Raw genomic sequence first — 14,976 nt, 5'->3', positions numbered from 1 at the left:
ACAGCAGTGGAGGCCAGATCAGTGGGGGTGTTCAAGGAGGAGATAGACAGATATCTAAATAGTCAGGGTATCAAGGGATATGGGGATAAGGCTGGCAAATGGGATTAGAATAGTTTTTTTTTTCTCTCTCTTTTTTTCCCACCCCATTTCTTTTTCCCTTTTCCTTGGAGCAGACTCGATGGGCCGAATGGCCTGCTTCTGCTCCCTTATCTTGTGATCTTGTGATCTTGTGATCTATATATTGTCTGCGCAGAGTACCAATTTTCTTTAAAGGTTAGGGAAGCTATTCTTTCACATACTACATTTCCCATCATACAAGGGAACCTGCTCATCAAATCCATCTTTATCCCAAGCAGTTTTGATAGTCTCAACACATTCATCAATCTGGCACTGCTGACACTTAACTTCATGGTCTGGATTCAAATCTTCTCAGCTAAACTGTTTAAATTGAAATCCTGATCACTTAATTATGAGATAATCCTGAGATTCACTGTAGCTGTGGGAAATTTCAACCAAATTAGTAAAAACCAACTGTGCATGTACTTGAGTTATGAAAATTATTCAATAATCCTTACAGATATCTTAGATGTTCTAGTTCGTGTACCAAGCGGCATACAAGTGTAATTGTTCATGGAGAAAATGGTTTATCTTGTGATGTATTAAATATCTCGTGGGTAGAAATTAGTCTGCATATGATAATCTTGTGATGATAATTATGAATGAGTATTGCTGGAGCTGTGAAGATTTTCCCAGCATTAAAATACATCACCCACTTACCCAAACAAGATGAGCAGAACCCCTCCATACATTGAAACATTCATGTGTTAATGTGCACTTCTGCCAGATTACAATACAATACGTACTGTTGTGGAACTTGATGCTCAAAGTGGCCAAGGGCAGCAACCAGAAGCAAAAAGGCACCCCTGGTATCGTCTTGTAATTTGGAAAGCAGGACTTCAATTTCAAATTAGTACTCCATAGTAGCGTGCTCAGTAAAACTTGCAAGGATAAGTATCGTGGTTGGTGTGAGCATGGACTCCATGACTTGATGGTTCGTGTGAAGCCTTGCCACTGTTGAATCCCCCATCTTTAATGCCAAGATTCAACACTTTAGGATCACCTTCTTCCACTCTTTCCAGAGGCTGTAGCACTCATTTTTTGCTGGTGTCAGTTGCCTTGTGCAGGGGACCATTCAACACTTACCATCTGACAAGAGGGAGGGGAGAAGAAAATGTCCACATGAATTGCCTGTGTCCGTGACAGCAGATGGCACTTCATGATACAAAGAGGGACATCAGATCCAGAAGTGAAAGGGGCTCAGATGGAAAGGTGTGGCAGTGACAACAAGATCAAAACAAATGTGCGTTTAAAAATTAATGTCCTGGGAAAAAACTGTTACGAATCACAAAAACATGTCAATGTTGGTATAAAAAATAAAGATAGTGATGATTATGAGCTCAGCATCTTAATGTAATTTGTTGGCCTTGCAGCTCACTAAGTGCATTAGAATGGCTAATGGAGATCGTGTTTGACAAAATTTGGGCATACATCAAAGCCAACACAGGGATTTAAGACAACAGAACAAAGGTTGCAATGAAAATGCTGTGGATAAGCTCACTGATATAAAACAATTACACTGAAATGAGCAACATGAAATATCTAATCCTTAAACTTGTATTAAAGGATTACTTCATGTTAGAAATGGAAAGTGCCAATGAAGCAAATCTAATTCTACTGCTATTGCTGCATAAAAGATTAAACGAAATTAATTTCAGAAGGTATTTATGCCAAATTCATTATTTTGATCCCATGCCAGGGGCATATTCAGCAGTAAGTGACATGTTTGCTACCATATTTGACCCTGAACATGACCCCTGATAATTTCAGAGGTCAGGGGTGGATTGGTTTCTGGAAAAGTAGCACAAACATCTCGTCACAATAATCCACTTTCAGAGTAGCTGCTGTTACTATTTGAGAAATTCTTCCTCTCTGCACTGTGGTTGAAACAATTGGTGAGGCACGGCTTTTATTCCTAAGGTACTTCTTGAGAAAAGGAGACGTGGTGTAATATAGGGAAGAACAGGGCTAAGACATGGAAAGAGAGATTAAAGTGGCTGCAAGGAACTAGGAGCAGCCTGACGTTAGATTCGTATGCTGGAAACATTCCGCAGGTCAGGCAGCATCTGTGAAAAAAGAAACAGTTAATGTTTCAAGTCTAGATCTAGTTTGGATGAAAGGTCACAGACCTGAAATATTGACTGTTTCTCTTTCTCCAGCTACTTTCTGTTCTGTTGAGTTTTTCCAACATTTTCTGTTTTTATTTCTGATTTCCAGTATCTGCAGTTCTTTTTTATTTTTGGATTTGTTGAGGTGACTAAATGTGATCAGTGATGTAAAATGGGTGTAAGGCCATTTGAAGGTACTGTCTTCCTGACCCAGTTTACTTTGCAAAGAGTGAAGAGCCATTTGTATTTTTTTGTTGAAGTAGGGTCACGTACAAGTGATCTGGGTTGATACCTCTACATGAAGGAAATTATGGATCATTCTTATAAACAAAAGGATTACAGAACATTTCATCAATAAGCCAGAGCTCAGTTAGCACTTGACCCACACCATCAATTTATAGAACCGGGTTCAGGGAAAAGCAGTCATATTGGTACAAAGTCTCCAACCATTTTCTTTACATTATCTCAATTCTTGACAACAGAATAGTTCATTGTCAACTGCAATCCTCTCCAGCCCAGTTAACTTATGCCAAAATTGAAGCTTGCTTTGTGTAGAGTTACAGAATCCTAGAGCCAGGACAGGAACAGGACCTTCATCCCGCCCTGTCCATGCCAACCATCAAGTACCCTTCTACATTAATCCTGTCGACCAGCACTTGGTCCATAGTCTTCTATGCCTCGATGACTCAGATGTTCATCTTGATACTTCTTAAATGTTGTGAGAGTATCTGCCTTCACCACCCTATCAAGCAGTGCATTCCAACTCCAACCATCCTGAGGTAAAAAAATTCTTCCTCATGGTCTCCCTAAACATCTTACTCCTTACTTTAAACCCATGCCCATTGGTATCAAACACCCCTGCTGAAGGAGAGTTTGAAAAACAATAAAATTGGGGGCAATAGGGTGGAAATCACTTTTGGATAAATTATTATTCGGTGGAGTTAGAGCTCCTTGAAACAGAAGGAAATAAAGTTCATTTTAATTTCACGCTCATCCATAAATGTGCCTTGAGAACATGTGCAACACATTCACAATTGGTGGGCTGTGTTGAGAGGGGGTTGGGCTCTGTGCAGCCATTTACATAAATAAAGATAAACGGTAAAAAAAAGATAAAGAGCTTCAAAATAGGAGATCAGAATCTCCCAATACTCCAGATCCCAAGAGTCACTGGCAGAGAGAAAGGCATGGACCAAGTATAGTCTCACGCTGGTGACTTGCTGTTTGTTCTGCAAAATCCTCTAACTTTACAAGAAGGATAAGCAAACCAATGACAGATCTTCACTCAGGCCAAGGTCCCCAGCACTGAGGTAGTAGTCACACTCAGGCAGTTATGTTAGGCAGCCACATCATTCACGCCAGACTCCCGGAACAGGCATGGGAAGAGATTACCACCTGGAGAGAGTAAAAGATTCAAGGATATGCTCAAAGCCTCCTTGAAGAAATGCAACATGAAGACAAATGGTTTGGGCAAGGGTAGGCACAATGATATTTTTAAGTTCCCAATAATTGCATTTAAATCAACCCAATTCATTCAGAATGTAAAATAGCTTTAACCTGCTTGCTTCACCTGTTCTGTTCCCAGATTTCCCACAGCAACTGCTGGGAAATGGTGGAAGATTGACACTCCTACACTGGACTCCATAAGGGATCCAATTGCAGAGTTCAGTCCGAATGAAAATAGTAAGGTCTTGTGAAGAGGTTTGCGACTTCTGCAGTTGAATGAGTGGTCCTCAGAAGTGATTCAGATTGTCGATCTGGTCCCCACATAGGAAAGTTGAGTGCCACTAAGTTGGATGAAATGAGTACAGGTTATATTATTCATGGAATTGACGTTGATTCTTGTGCATTGAGTCAACGAAACCTTTAGCCCGACATTCTGTGGCAGTTTTCTAGATGCTATGCTGTATCTTGATGGTTTCAAGGACTACCTAAAGAAGGTAGTCAGCAAAACAAAGACAAAAGGTAATTAGCAACAACCAAGCCAGGAGTTAGAGTATGTCATGTTACCATAGTAGTTATGTTACTGGACAAGTTACTGGGTTCTTGGACATCTGATCCAGAGATGCAATGTCAAATCTTACTGTGGCAGCTGGGGGATTTAAATTCAAGTAATTGAATAAATTTGCCCATATAGGCACTTGCAACAGTCAGGATTGAAAAGTTTCAGTTTACCAGCATTCTCCGTATCTGAACTGGCCAGTTCTGAGGAAAGTAATCAACCTGTCATTAACTCCTTTCTTCCCTCTCCACATGTTGGCTGTATTTGCGGCATGCTCTGTTATTTCAGGTTTCCAACAGCTGCAGTGATCTACATCTCACAATTGTTCTTTCCTTGTCCTCATTCATCTCCTTCTGGTTACACCTTCTGCTGACCAATCGTTTGCAATGAACAAGTCCTCACATCCCTCTCAACAGCACCAACATCATTTGCATCACAGTCTCTCTTGGCCTCCACTGTATCACAGACACTCCCTTGTTCTCTCTGCCTCTCGTTTTCTCTCCAATTGAAACAATGCTCGCTTCCTAACTCCTAATTCTGATGAAAGGTCATCAACGTGAACCATTAATTCTCTTTCCTTCTCCACAGATGCTACCTGACCAGCTGCATATTTCCAGTTTTTACTGTTCTTCTTGCAGTTATGTTGACTCAGTGACCAAGTATGATATTATCACTGTTGCTCTACTGATACATTATGATAGCTTCATGAGAAAGAGAGGGAGATTTTCAAATTCATTAAAGCTAATTCATTTGGTGCAATTGTTCTAATATGCAGGATTTGGGAAGAAACATTTTTTCTCCTTCTTCCTCTTTTAACCTATTCATTCTGTGCAATAAGTCAATTGTATAAAATCAACAAATTGTTACTGAGATAGCAGGATGTAGCCAGCAACAGGTCAAGCAAAAGGGAAGACAGCTGAAATCTTCAATCAAACTTTGCCCATTTACAAAATTATCTCTCTCTAGGAGGGGGAGGTTTAGACTGCACAGTTACTCGTTTATGCCACTTTGTCATCAGTTAGCTCTTTGCTATAGTGATCTTATCACTAATTATTTTAAGTGGGCTAGTGAATGCCACAATTTTGTATAGATTTTTGATACCACTTATTATCACTGAGGTAAACTGATAACAATTCTATGAAAACATAGATGAGAAAAAAAATCAAATAAAATTACCACTATAAACCTCTAGAGCATGTAGATTTATACAAAGATAGGGCTATTGTTCATTCAAATGCATTCAGCCTTCAAGAATCTATGTACAAAGCAAGGTGATGTAATAGAGTCCTTGTGTATCACAAGGAGACTACCATTCAAAGACCAGATCGACTTAAATTTGTTTCCCATTGAATATTAAGAAAGGTTTCAGATTCCATAGAATTGAATAAAATTGCATGCTTTCATTAATCTAAATAAACTCAGATGCTTAACACTAAAAAGTTAAAAATCATAATTGATAACTTGTATTGTTAACCAAATCTGTTGACCTTCGTTTAACTTTCAGAGTGAGCATAAGGAGACCAAGATTATAACTAAGATTTTAACCACATGATGGGATCAGTGAGACACGTGAAACAGAATAAGGTGATAATGGATCTGGATCTACGTATTTTTAGCATAATAATTTTAAATGTCAAAATTGGATTAAAGAATCCATGATTAGGAGTTGAGGAGGGAAAGGGACAAACATGACTATAAAATCAACAGAGGATGCCAAATTGGTGTTGAAATTAATGGAATTCAATTTTCCACAGATTGAGTTCAAAGATGCTAAAGACCATTAAGCAGTGAGGGGCAGCACAGTGGCACAGCTAACAGAGCTGCTGCCTCACAAGTCCAGCAGCCCATTACAATCCAGACCTCTGGAGCTGTCGATGTAGAGTTTGCACGTTCTCCCTGTGACCACGTGGCTTTCCTCCCACATCCCAAAGATCTGCTGATTAGAAGGTAAATTAGCCCTATCATACCTCATTAAGAACTGTAATCTGATATCACTGTCAGTGCTTTTAAACTCACCTCACTCCCTCCAAAAAAATTGCCTTGAAAAGTTTTAACTTGTTCTCTCCCACTTGCCTTTCAACTCCCCTTTTTGATTCTTTTGCCACTCACCTACATTAGACCGGCACATCTTTGGGATGTGGAAGGAAACCAGACCACTGCGGAGGAAACCCACATCATCACAGGGAGAACGTGCAAACTCCACACAGAGAGGACTGAGGGCTGCAGCACCCTGAACTCTCAATTGTACTATACTTAAATGTCAACTTCCAGGGGACTTTATTTGAACTGAACTTTGTTATAAACATATCATGCAAATGATTCAATAATGATTTAATATGATTGTTAATTTTACCTGTAGGGAGATTTGGGGTCAAAACATGTCTTTGTCACATCAGTTGCCTCTGGATTGCAGCAATCGCCATCGTCAAAATTGTACAGTTCGTCATTGCAGTCCATATCACACACGCCGTCTCCTTTCTTCTTCAGCAAAGGAGAACGCCTCATTGGTTTACAATCTCCACCATCGTTGCCTGTCAGTGTGTGATTGCACTCCAAGTCACATTCCCCATTCCCTATTTTACTTATGTCACAATTGGCCAGAATGAGGCGGTTCCTCAGAGAGGAATTCTTGATATCCAAAACTGTAAGATCCCAGGTGATGTTGTACCGGTCAAAGGCATTGTTTAAGTGTTGATGCTGAAGCTCTATTTGCTCTCTGGTAACAGTAGGTTTTTGGTGATTGTCATCATAGACATTGACAACCCTGTAGCGGACAGTCTTTAGCTTGCGGAAGTTGAAGAGATTGTTGTAACTTGTTATGACTTCAATGTTGTCACAGACAGTCTGGCCACAGGGCGGAGGTTCCAGGTTAGTACTCGATATCCAGTCAAGGTGATGCTTTGGTTCTGTTTGAGGGTATTTGCTGTCTTTCACAGTTAGCCAGTGCCTCTCCACATCCTCAAAGTTGTCATGAAGGACAAGCTCATTGTTATTTTGAGTGTGGTGCTTCATATCTTGGATTATTTTCTGTTGGGTTCTGCCTTCGCTCCACAAGCTAAAATCAGCTATGTAGCCACGATAATTCTGATTTTGAAAATTTCCACCAAGCGTGAGAGCTTTGCACTTTCTGCTGAGGGGACTGAAGATGTCACCGACTTGTTCGTTGCTCACAGCCACCTGTGCTCCATTAACATACAGCTTCATCTTACGTCCATCGTAGCTTACTGCCAAGTGTACCCATTGGTTGGCATGGTACTTCTGTTGGGCTATGATGGTGGTCATTTTGCGAGCTCTGTCTGTTTTTAGAGTGAAGAAGAATCGTGGGTCTCTGTTACCCAAGTCACTCACGGACTGAATGCCAAGAATCCATCCTCTGTCCCGGGATGTAGAAGAACATTTGTCGTAAAGTCCTACATTCAAGAAACACAAAAGTGTGTGAGATGTTTTGAAGGAAAGGTTTTCAATATCATATATTAGTAAAAAACAATTATAATTGTAATATTGTGGGGCGTAACCATTTAATGAACCTGAAATTCAGCAGTTATACAAACTGCTGCTCCAGGCTTGCACGGCATAACATGCAAGAGAGACATTCAATGATCTTTGTAAATTTGTCTCTGGAAATGGATCCAATGTTAAACAAATCTGTTATGAATTGTTCGTCTGTGAGGTGGCGTATGTTGACAACATCTGAGTCACTGCTATGCTGAGTGGTGGGTTGTTTTAAGAAGGGAGAGAATTTGAGTTGATCAGAAAACAAACTGGATTTTTTAAAATTAAAATTAATTTTCTAGATGTATTTTTTTTATTAAGAGCAAGTCACTTTTTGCTAAATAACAGAGAGGCCATCTGCTAACAATCAGTCATGAGTAGTATGGTCTAATGTCAACAGAGTAAAGGTTACATGAACATTTCGCCATATTTTCTCAAAATTTACCTCACTGATGGGAAAGAGAAAATCAAAATGGTACATTCTGCAAAATGTTATTTTCCTAGGGGCTCTAAAATCCCTTTTTCCTGTTTCCTTTGGAAAGCAGATGTCAAGTTCAGGAAGGTAATGTGTTTGTACATGTGAAGGAAACTTTTCGTACAATCAAGAAAAAAAACTCAAGTACACTGGTTGAAAAAAAACATGGAACGTTGACTGCAAGTGCGGTAATGTTTGTCTGGGTCATTTCAAATATAGTCCTTACATACTCATGTTAAAGCCTTTGATCCATTTATGCATAGTTGTGTTAAAATGCCCAGTGGAGCAAAATCTCATACGTCTCAGCTTTAAAAATAACGCTTCATACTGTTGTGTTAATTTTCTTCACTGAGTAAAATTGACCAAGTAAATGCCAATTTATTAATACCCAATTAAATGCACTAAAGACAACCCTATACTGTTGAACAGAACGCATACCTAAGGCTGAGGTGAAGGAATGCAAGCTTCCATCCACACAATTACTTCATCAACTAATTTGTCAAAGGTATTTCTGATGAAAATCAACAGAAGGGAATTGTCATCTGAAGTTCTTCACGTGTTTAAACACCTTTGGTTTCTCTTGCTCCTGACGTGTTTTGCCTCCTTAGCAATATAGCACACAAGCATTTGTCACTCTTTATTCCTAGGACTGTGAAATTCAACGTGACACAAACAGGTTTTCTGCTGCGGGTTTCTGTAATGCCTCTGGTTTTTGTCATTATTATTTTTAGCGCATATAATGTACTTGAGGTTTATAAAATTATGAGAGGCCCAGGCACAATGAACTGGAAAGACCTATTTCCCTTAGCAGAGAGGTCAACAGCTAGGCAACTTGGATTTAAGTTAATTGATCAAAGAATTACTGGGAAGTTGAGGAAAAATGTTTTCATCCAAAGAGAAATAGGTGTCTGGAATTCACTGTCTCAATGGGTGGTGGAGGCAGAAACCCTCAACGTTTTTAATAAAAATACCTGGATGAGCACGAGAAATGCAAAAGATTAAGAGCTGGAATGTGAGAAAAGTCAAAAGGGAAATTGTTCTTCTTCACTCTTTGACTGCCAAAAGGATTTCATCATCTAATACCCGTCAGATTGCTCCTAATAAACTTGCCCTACCTTTAATAAACTTAGCTGAAGGTTGCACATTCACAAAGGTGACATGATCTCACACAAAAAAAAATTTCTCATGAATATATTGACGCAGTTGCCACAAAATTCATGAGAAAAGAATGCCTCAACTTGTCTTGAGAGGGCAGCTACTGATATCAGAGTCAAAAGGATGTTCACCTTGTACAAGAGGTGAATTTTGTGAAATATGGTTCCTCGTGTATTATTGGGCTTATTCTATAAAGCAAATTATTCACAAATTTTGTTGTAATCATCCATTGTGGGAATAAATTAAAATGCTGAAGCTGTTTTGATGCTCTGTGTTAGCTCCCATGTTTCCAGATAACACCAAAGTCAATTTCACATTCCAATGTCTCCCACAAAGAATGATAGTTTTGGGGAAATCTTGATATTATTGCATACAATCAAATAACTGAGCAAAGTTTAGGGTAGGGACATTCTTGAAAGTGCACAATACTTCCTGTGCCATCATAAGGATGTTACATCACGAGCAATGTATTCAAAAGGCTCATGAGGCAGGAAATAATGTTATACCTGATATTAGGGAATGAAGACCACCAAATCCAGCATGCAGCAATTGGGAAGCATTTGGAGAAAAGCGATCATTATAACATCAGGTTAAGTTTTGAGAAAGGGAAAGGAAATGCATAACTTGAGAAGGGCTACTTTTATTCTGAAAAGCGATCAACATCAGATGGATTATAATCAAAGGTTGTTAAAAAAGGTAAAACGATAATTGAACAATGGGAGGTCTTCACGGAAAAGATGGTTGAGGTACATTCCCACAAGGAGGAAAGGGTGACCATCCAAAGCTGAAGCTTTGGAGTATAGTGTGGAAAATTCAACTGAATGCTGAATATACAGTGAAGAAATTACAAGGACATGGTTCCCTGAAAGTGGTATTGCAGGTAGACAGGGTGGTGAAGGAGGCTTTTAGCATGCTGCCTTCATCAGTCAGGGTATTGGGTATAGAGGTCAGAATGTCATGTTGCAGTCGTACAAGACATTGGTGAGACCGCATTTGGAATATTGTGTTCAGTTTTGATCACCCTGCTCTAGGAACGATGCCATTAAGCTGGAAAGAATGTAGAAGAGATTTATGAGGATGTTGCCAGGACTTGAGGGACCGAGTTGTGGAGAGAGGTTGAGCAGGTTGGGATCTTTTTTTCATTGGAGTTGGGAGAATGAGGGGTGATACTATCGAGGTGTATAAAATTATGAGGGGCATAAATAGGCTGAATGCACACAGTCTTTTTCCCAGGGTTGGGAATCAAGAACTAGAGGATATAGGTTTAAGGTGAGATGGGAAAGATTTAATTGGAACCCGAGGGGCAAAATTTTCACCTTGAGGGTGGTCAATATATGGAATGAGCTGTCAAAGGGAGTGGTTGAGGCAGGTACATTAGCAACATTTAAAAGATATTTGGACAGGTACATGGATAGGAAAAGTGTAGAAGGATATGGGCCAAACATGGGCAAATGGGACAAGCTTAGATGGGAATCTTGGTCGACATGGACCGGTTGGGCTGAAGGGCCTGTTTCCATGCTGTATGACTCTATGACTCTATAAATATAAAAACAAGAGTCAAAAGTAGGGTGAGGCTGATTAGGAATCAAATCTTCTCAGAGAAGCAGGATGAGTAGGTGAGGAACTGAGGGAATACCTTGCACTTGTTTTTATTGAAGGAGAAAAAGCTGGCAATGCCAAAGCAAAGGAGAAACCAGTAGTAATATTGGAGAAGATCTAACAAAGAGGTCACAGTAATACAGCATAGAATCAGGCCCTTCAGCCCAACTCATCCATGCCGACCAAGGTGCCCACCTAAACTAGTCCCATTTGGCCTGTATCACTCTAAATCTTTCCCATCCATCTACTTATCCAAATACCTTATAAATGTTGTTATTATACCCACCTCAACTACTTTCGCTGGCATATGTGTACCACCCTCTGCATCAAGTTGTTGCTCCTCAGGTCTCTTTTAAACCTTTCCCCTTTCACCATCAACCTATACCCTCTAGTTTTGGTTCCCTTTCCCTGCAAAAAAGACTGTGTGCATTCACCCTATCTATGCCCCTCATAATTTTCTACACCTCTATATTGTCACCCCTCAGTTCCCTATGTTCCAGGGAACAAAGACCTAGCTTGCCCAACCTCTCCCTATAACTCAGGCCCTTGAGGTCCGGCAACATTCTCGTAAATCTGTCTGTGCACTCTTTCCAACTTAATGACATCTTTAAAACGACATATTTAATGACGGTATTTAAACTCAGCAATGCTCAAAGTGGAATATTCACCAGTCGAAATAAGATTGATCCCGAGAACTAAGGATGGAAGTAGAAATTGAAATTCTAGCCATAAACTTTCAAATATCCCTTGAAATGGGAGTAGTGCCAAAGGAAGGTGCTTCAGCCTTGCTCAGAAAGGGGGCTAGAGAAAAATAAATGATTCCAGGCATTTCGTTCTAATTTTCGAGGTAAGGATTTTGTTAGAGACAATATTCCAGACTAAGTGGATTGGAACTCAGGAAATATGTATTATTAAATGAAAGCCATTATGGATTTGCTGAAGGCAAATCATGTTTAAATAATTTCAATTGAGTTCTTTGATGAAGCAATGGATAATGAACAGGGTGGATTTAAAATTGGGGCAGAAAACATAGAATAATTGCAAATAATCATAGAGTCATATGGCACAGAACGAGGCCCTTTGGCCCAATGGAGTTTGTGCTGACCATCAAGCATCCACTTACATTAATCCCATTTTATCCTCCCCACATTCCCATCAACTGCCCCAGACTCTACCACTCATCTTCACACCACGGGCAACTTACAGCAACCAATTACCAACCCATTCGCCATGGGTATATGTGGGGAAACTGGAGCACCTGGGGGGAACCCACTCAGTCACAGGGAGAAGGTTCAAACTCCACCCAGACAGCACCGGAGGTCAGGATCGAACCCAGGTCACTGAAGCTGTAAGGCAGCAGTTCCACTAGCTGTGCCACTGTGGCGCCCTTGACTGGAAGAAAATCTGCACTCATGTTGTTGCACTGAGAGCTGTCGTTGGGATTGCAGCTCTTTTTGATATGTATTAATAACCTGAAATTGGGCCCAAGGGACATAATTTCAAAGCTTGCATTGAATCAAAACCCAGAAATACCTTAAACAGTGTGGAGAATAATGATGGCCTTTAAAATCACAGACATACCAGTGAAGTGGGCACACTCATGACAGATGAAATTAAATGCAGGGCACTGTAAAGTGCACAATTTTAGAGGCAAACATGAGGATAGGCAATATAAACATGAAGGTTCTGCAGAAAGAGAAAGCCTTGAGAAGCTGGGGTTGCACTCAGAAGGTCAATCATCGTCAGTGAATTTAGAAAATTGGACCAATGAGCATGAAGCTGAAAATGTTAATTGAGATTTGATGGAAGTATTCAGAATCATGAATCATTCTGATATATTAAATAAGGAGAAATGATTCCCAGTGGCAAAAGGGCCAGTAACCAGAGAACAGAGATTTGAGGTGATTGGCAAAGGAACTAAAGGCAACAGAAGGAAACATTTTTTCAGTCAGCATTTTCTTATGATCATGAATGCATATCCTGAGTTCGATAGAAACTTTTAAATTTGAATTGGATCAGTACTTGGAAGGGAAACAATTTACTGGACCATGAGGAAGGAGCAAGGAAATGGGATTGATAGGGTAGTTCTACCAATTTGAATGGCCTCACTCAATGCTTTATCATTCTATGTGTCTATAAAAATGTCTTTCTTGACTTCCAAGATACATTGAATGTACTAAACAATTAATTGCTTCAGAAATGTAATCACTGTTTCAACTCTATGTAACTACAGCCTTCCCTGGTCTGTGAGGCTCACTGTAACAAAATGGTCGTGCTATTGCCATCAGTAGCCTTGTGAAAATGCTTTCTGAGAAAGCAGTCTAAAAACAGAGAAAAGGCTGAAAGCACTCACTAGGTCAAGGAACATCAGCAAAGATGGAAAGTTAGGGTTATTGTTTCGGGTTAATGGCTTATTATCACCTTGCGATCAAAGCTCATTGGTCCAATTTTCTGAATTCACCGATGATGATTGACCTTCTGAGTGTTTCCCAAATGTTCTATCTTCATTTCAGATTTCCAGCATCTCTAATATTTTGCTTTTATGAGAAAGTGGGTCAGATTATTGTCGATTTGAAATCCTTGGAACACCTCGTAAATTTTGGAAATCGTATATTTAGTTCTAATTACTTGTGTAAATGTTTCTATGTGGCAATACTTTTATTAAGACATGGAAGCTGACAAGAGAAGATTTTCCAAAGGTGGAGTTTTGAACTATTCACCATCATATCTGTCTGCACTATAAACCTGACTTACAAACTTCAGCAGAGGAGGAGGTGACATGAAGGGAAAACAAAATGGTTTTGAAATAATTTTAATGAAATCCAGTCCAGCTGGAAACTAGTGGGATTGGTTGATCTACCCATGTAGAAGCTGTCAGCATCCCCACCAAGTGGATGGGGTTAAAACAATGACTCTGGATTTTATTTACTGTCTAGGACTCAACACCTCCCTCTGTAACTGGATCCTTGACTTTCTAACAAACAGACCGCAATCAGTGAGGATAGGCAGCAATACCTCCGGCACAATTATTCTCAACATTGTTGCCCCACAAGGCTGCATCCTCGGCCCTCTACTCTACTCCCTATACACTCATGACAGTGTGGCCAGATTCTGCACTAACTCCATCTACAAGTTTGCAGATGATACCACCGTTGTAGGCCATGTCTCAAATAGCAATGAGTCAGAGTACAGGAAGGAAATAGTGAGCTTAGTGGAATGGTGTCATGACAACAACCTTTTCCTCAATGTCAACAAAACAAAAGAGCTGGTCATTGACTTCAGGAAAGGGGGTGGTGTACATGCACCCGTCTACATCAGTGGTGCTGAGGTTGAGAGGGTTGAGAGCTTCAAGTTCCTGGGAATGAACATCACCAACAGCCTGTCCTGGTTAAATCACGTAGATGCCACGGCCAAGAAAGCTCACCAACACCTCTACTTCCTCAGGAGGCTAAAGAAATTTGGTTTGCCCCCTTTGACTCTCACCAACTTTTACCAATGCACCATAGAAAGCATCCTATCAGGATGTATCATGGCTTGGTACGGCAACTGTTCTGCCCAGGACAGCAAGAAGCTGCAGAGAGCTGTGGACACAGCCCAGTGCATCATGGACACCAGCCTCCCCTCCTTGGACTCTGTCTTTACCTCTCGTTGTCTTGGTGTAGCAGCCAGCATAATCAAAGACCCCACCCACCTGGGACATTCTCTCTTCTCTCCTCTTCCATCGGGTAGAAGATACAGGAGCCTGAGGGCACATACCTCCAGACTTAAGGACAGCTTCTACCCCACTGTGATAAGACTATTGAACGGTTCCCTTATACAATGAGATGGACTATGACCTCACATTGTACCGTGTTGTGACCTTGCACCTTATTGCAGTGCATAAGTAGCTGTAGCTATGACACTTTACTCTGTACTGTTACTGTTTTTACCTGTACTACATCAATGCACTTTGTACTAACTCAATGAAACTGCACTGTGTAATGAATTGACCTGTACGATCGGTTTGTAAGACAAGCTTTTCACTGTACCTC

At 40.3% G+C, this 14,976-nt stretch overlaps 1 protein-coding gene across 4 annotated transcripts in view; it reads right to left on the bottom strand.

Annotated features, from left to right (window-relative positions):
- The window catches only part of pappaa (pregnancy-associated plasma protein A, pappalysin 1a), a 275,180-nt gene that overhangs the window by 241,927 nt on the left and 18,277 nt on the right, over positions 1-14,976 (bottom strand). For all 4 annotated transcript variants that reach the window (XM_052037112.1, XM_052037114.1, XM_052037113.1 and 1 more), the window contains exon 2: positions 6,578-7,634. In XM_052037112.1, coding sequence (XP_051893072.1) covers positions 6,578-7,634 — 1,057 coding nt within the window. The remainder of the gene's footprint in view (positions 1-6,577; positions 7,635-14,976) is intronic.

This window comes from Pristis pectinata, chromosome 23 (genome assembly GCF_009764475.1).
Source record: "Pristis pectinata isolate sPriPec2 chromosome 23, sPriPec2.1.pri, whole genome shotgun sequence".
NCBI classification, from domain to species: domain Eukaryota; kingdom Metazoa; phylum Chordata; class Chondrichthyes; order Rhinopristiformes; family Pristidae; genus Pristis; species Pristis pectinata.
This window is presented reverse-complemented; position numbering and strand designations above follow the sequence as displayed.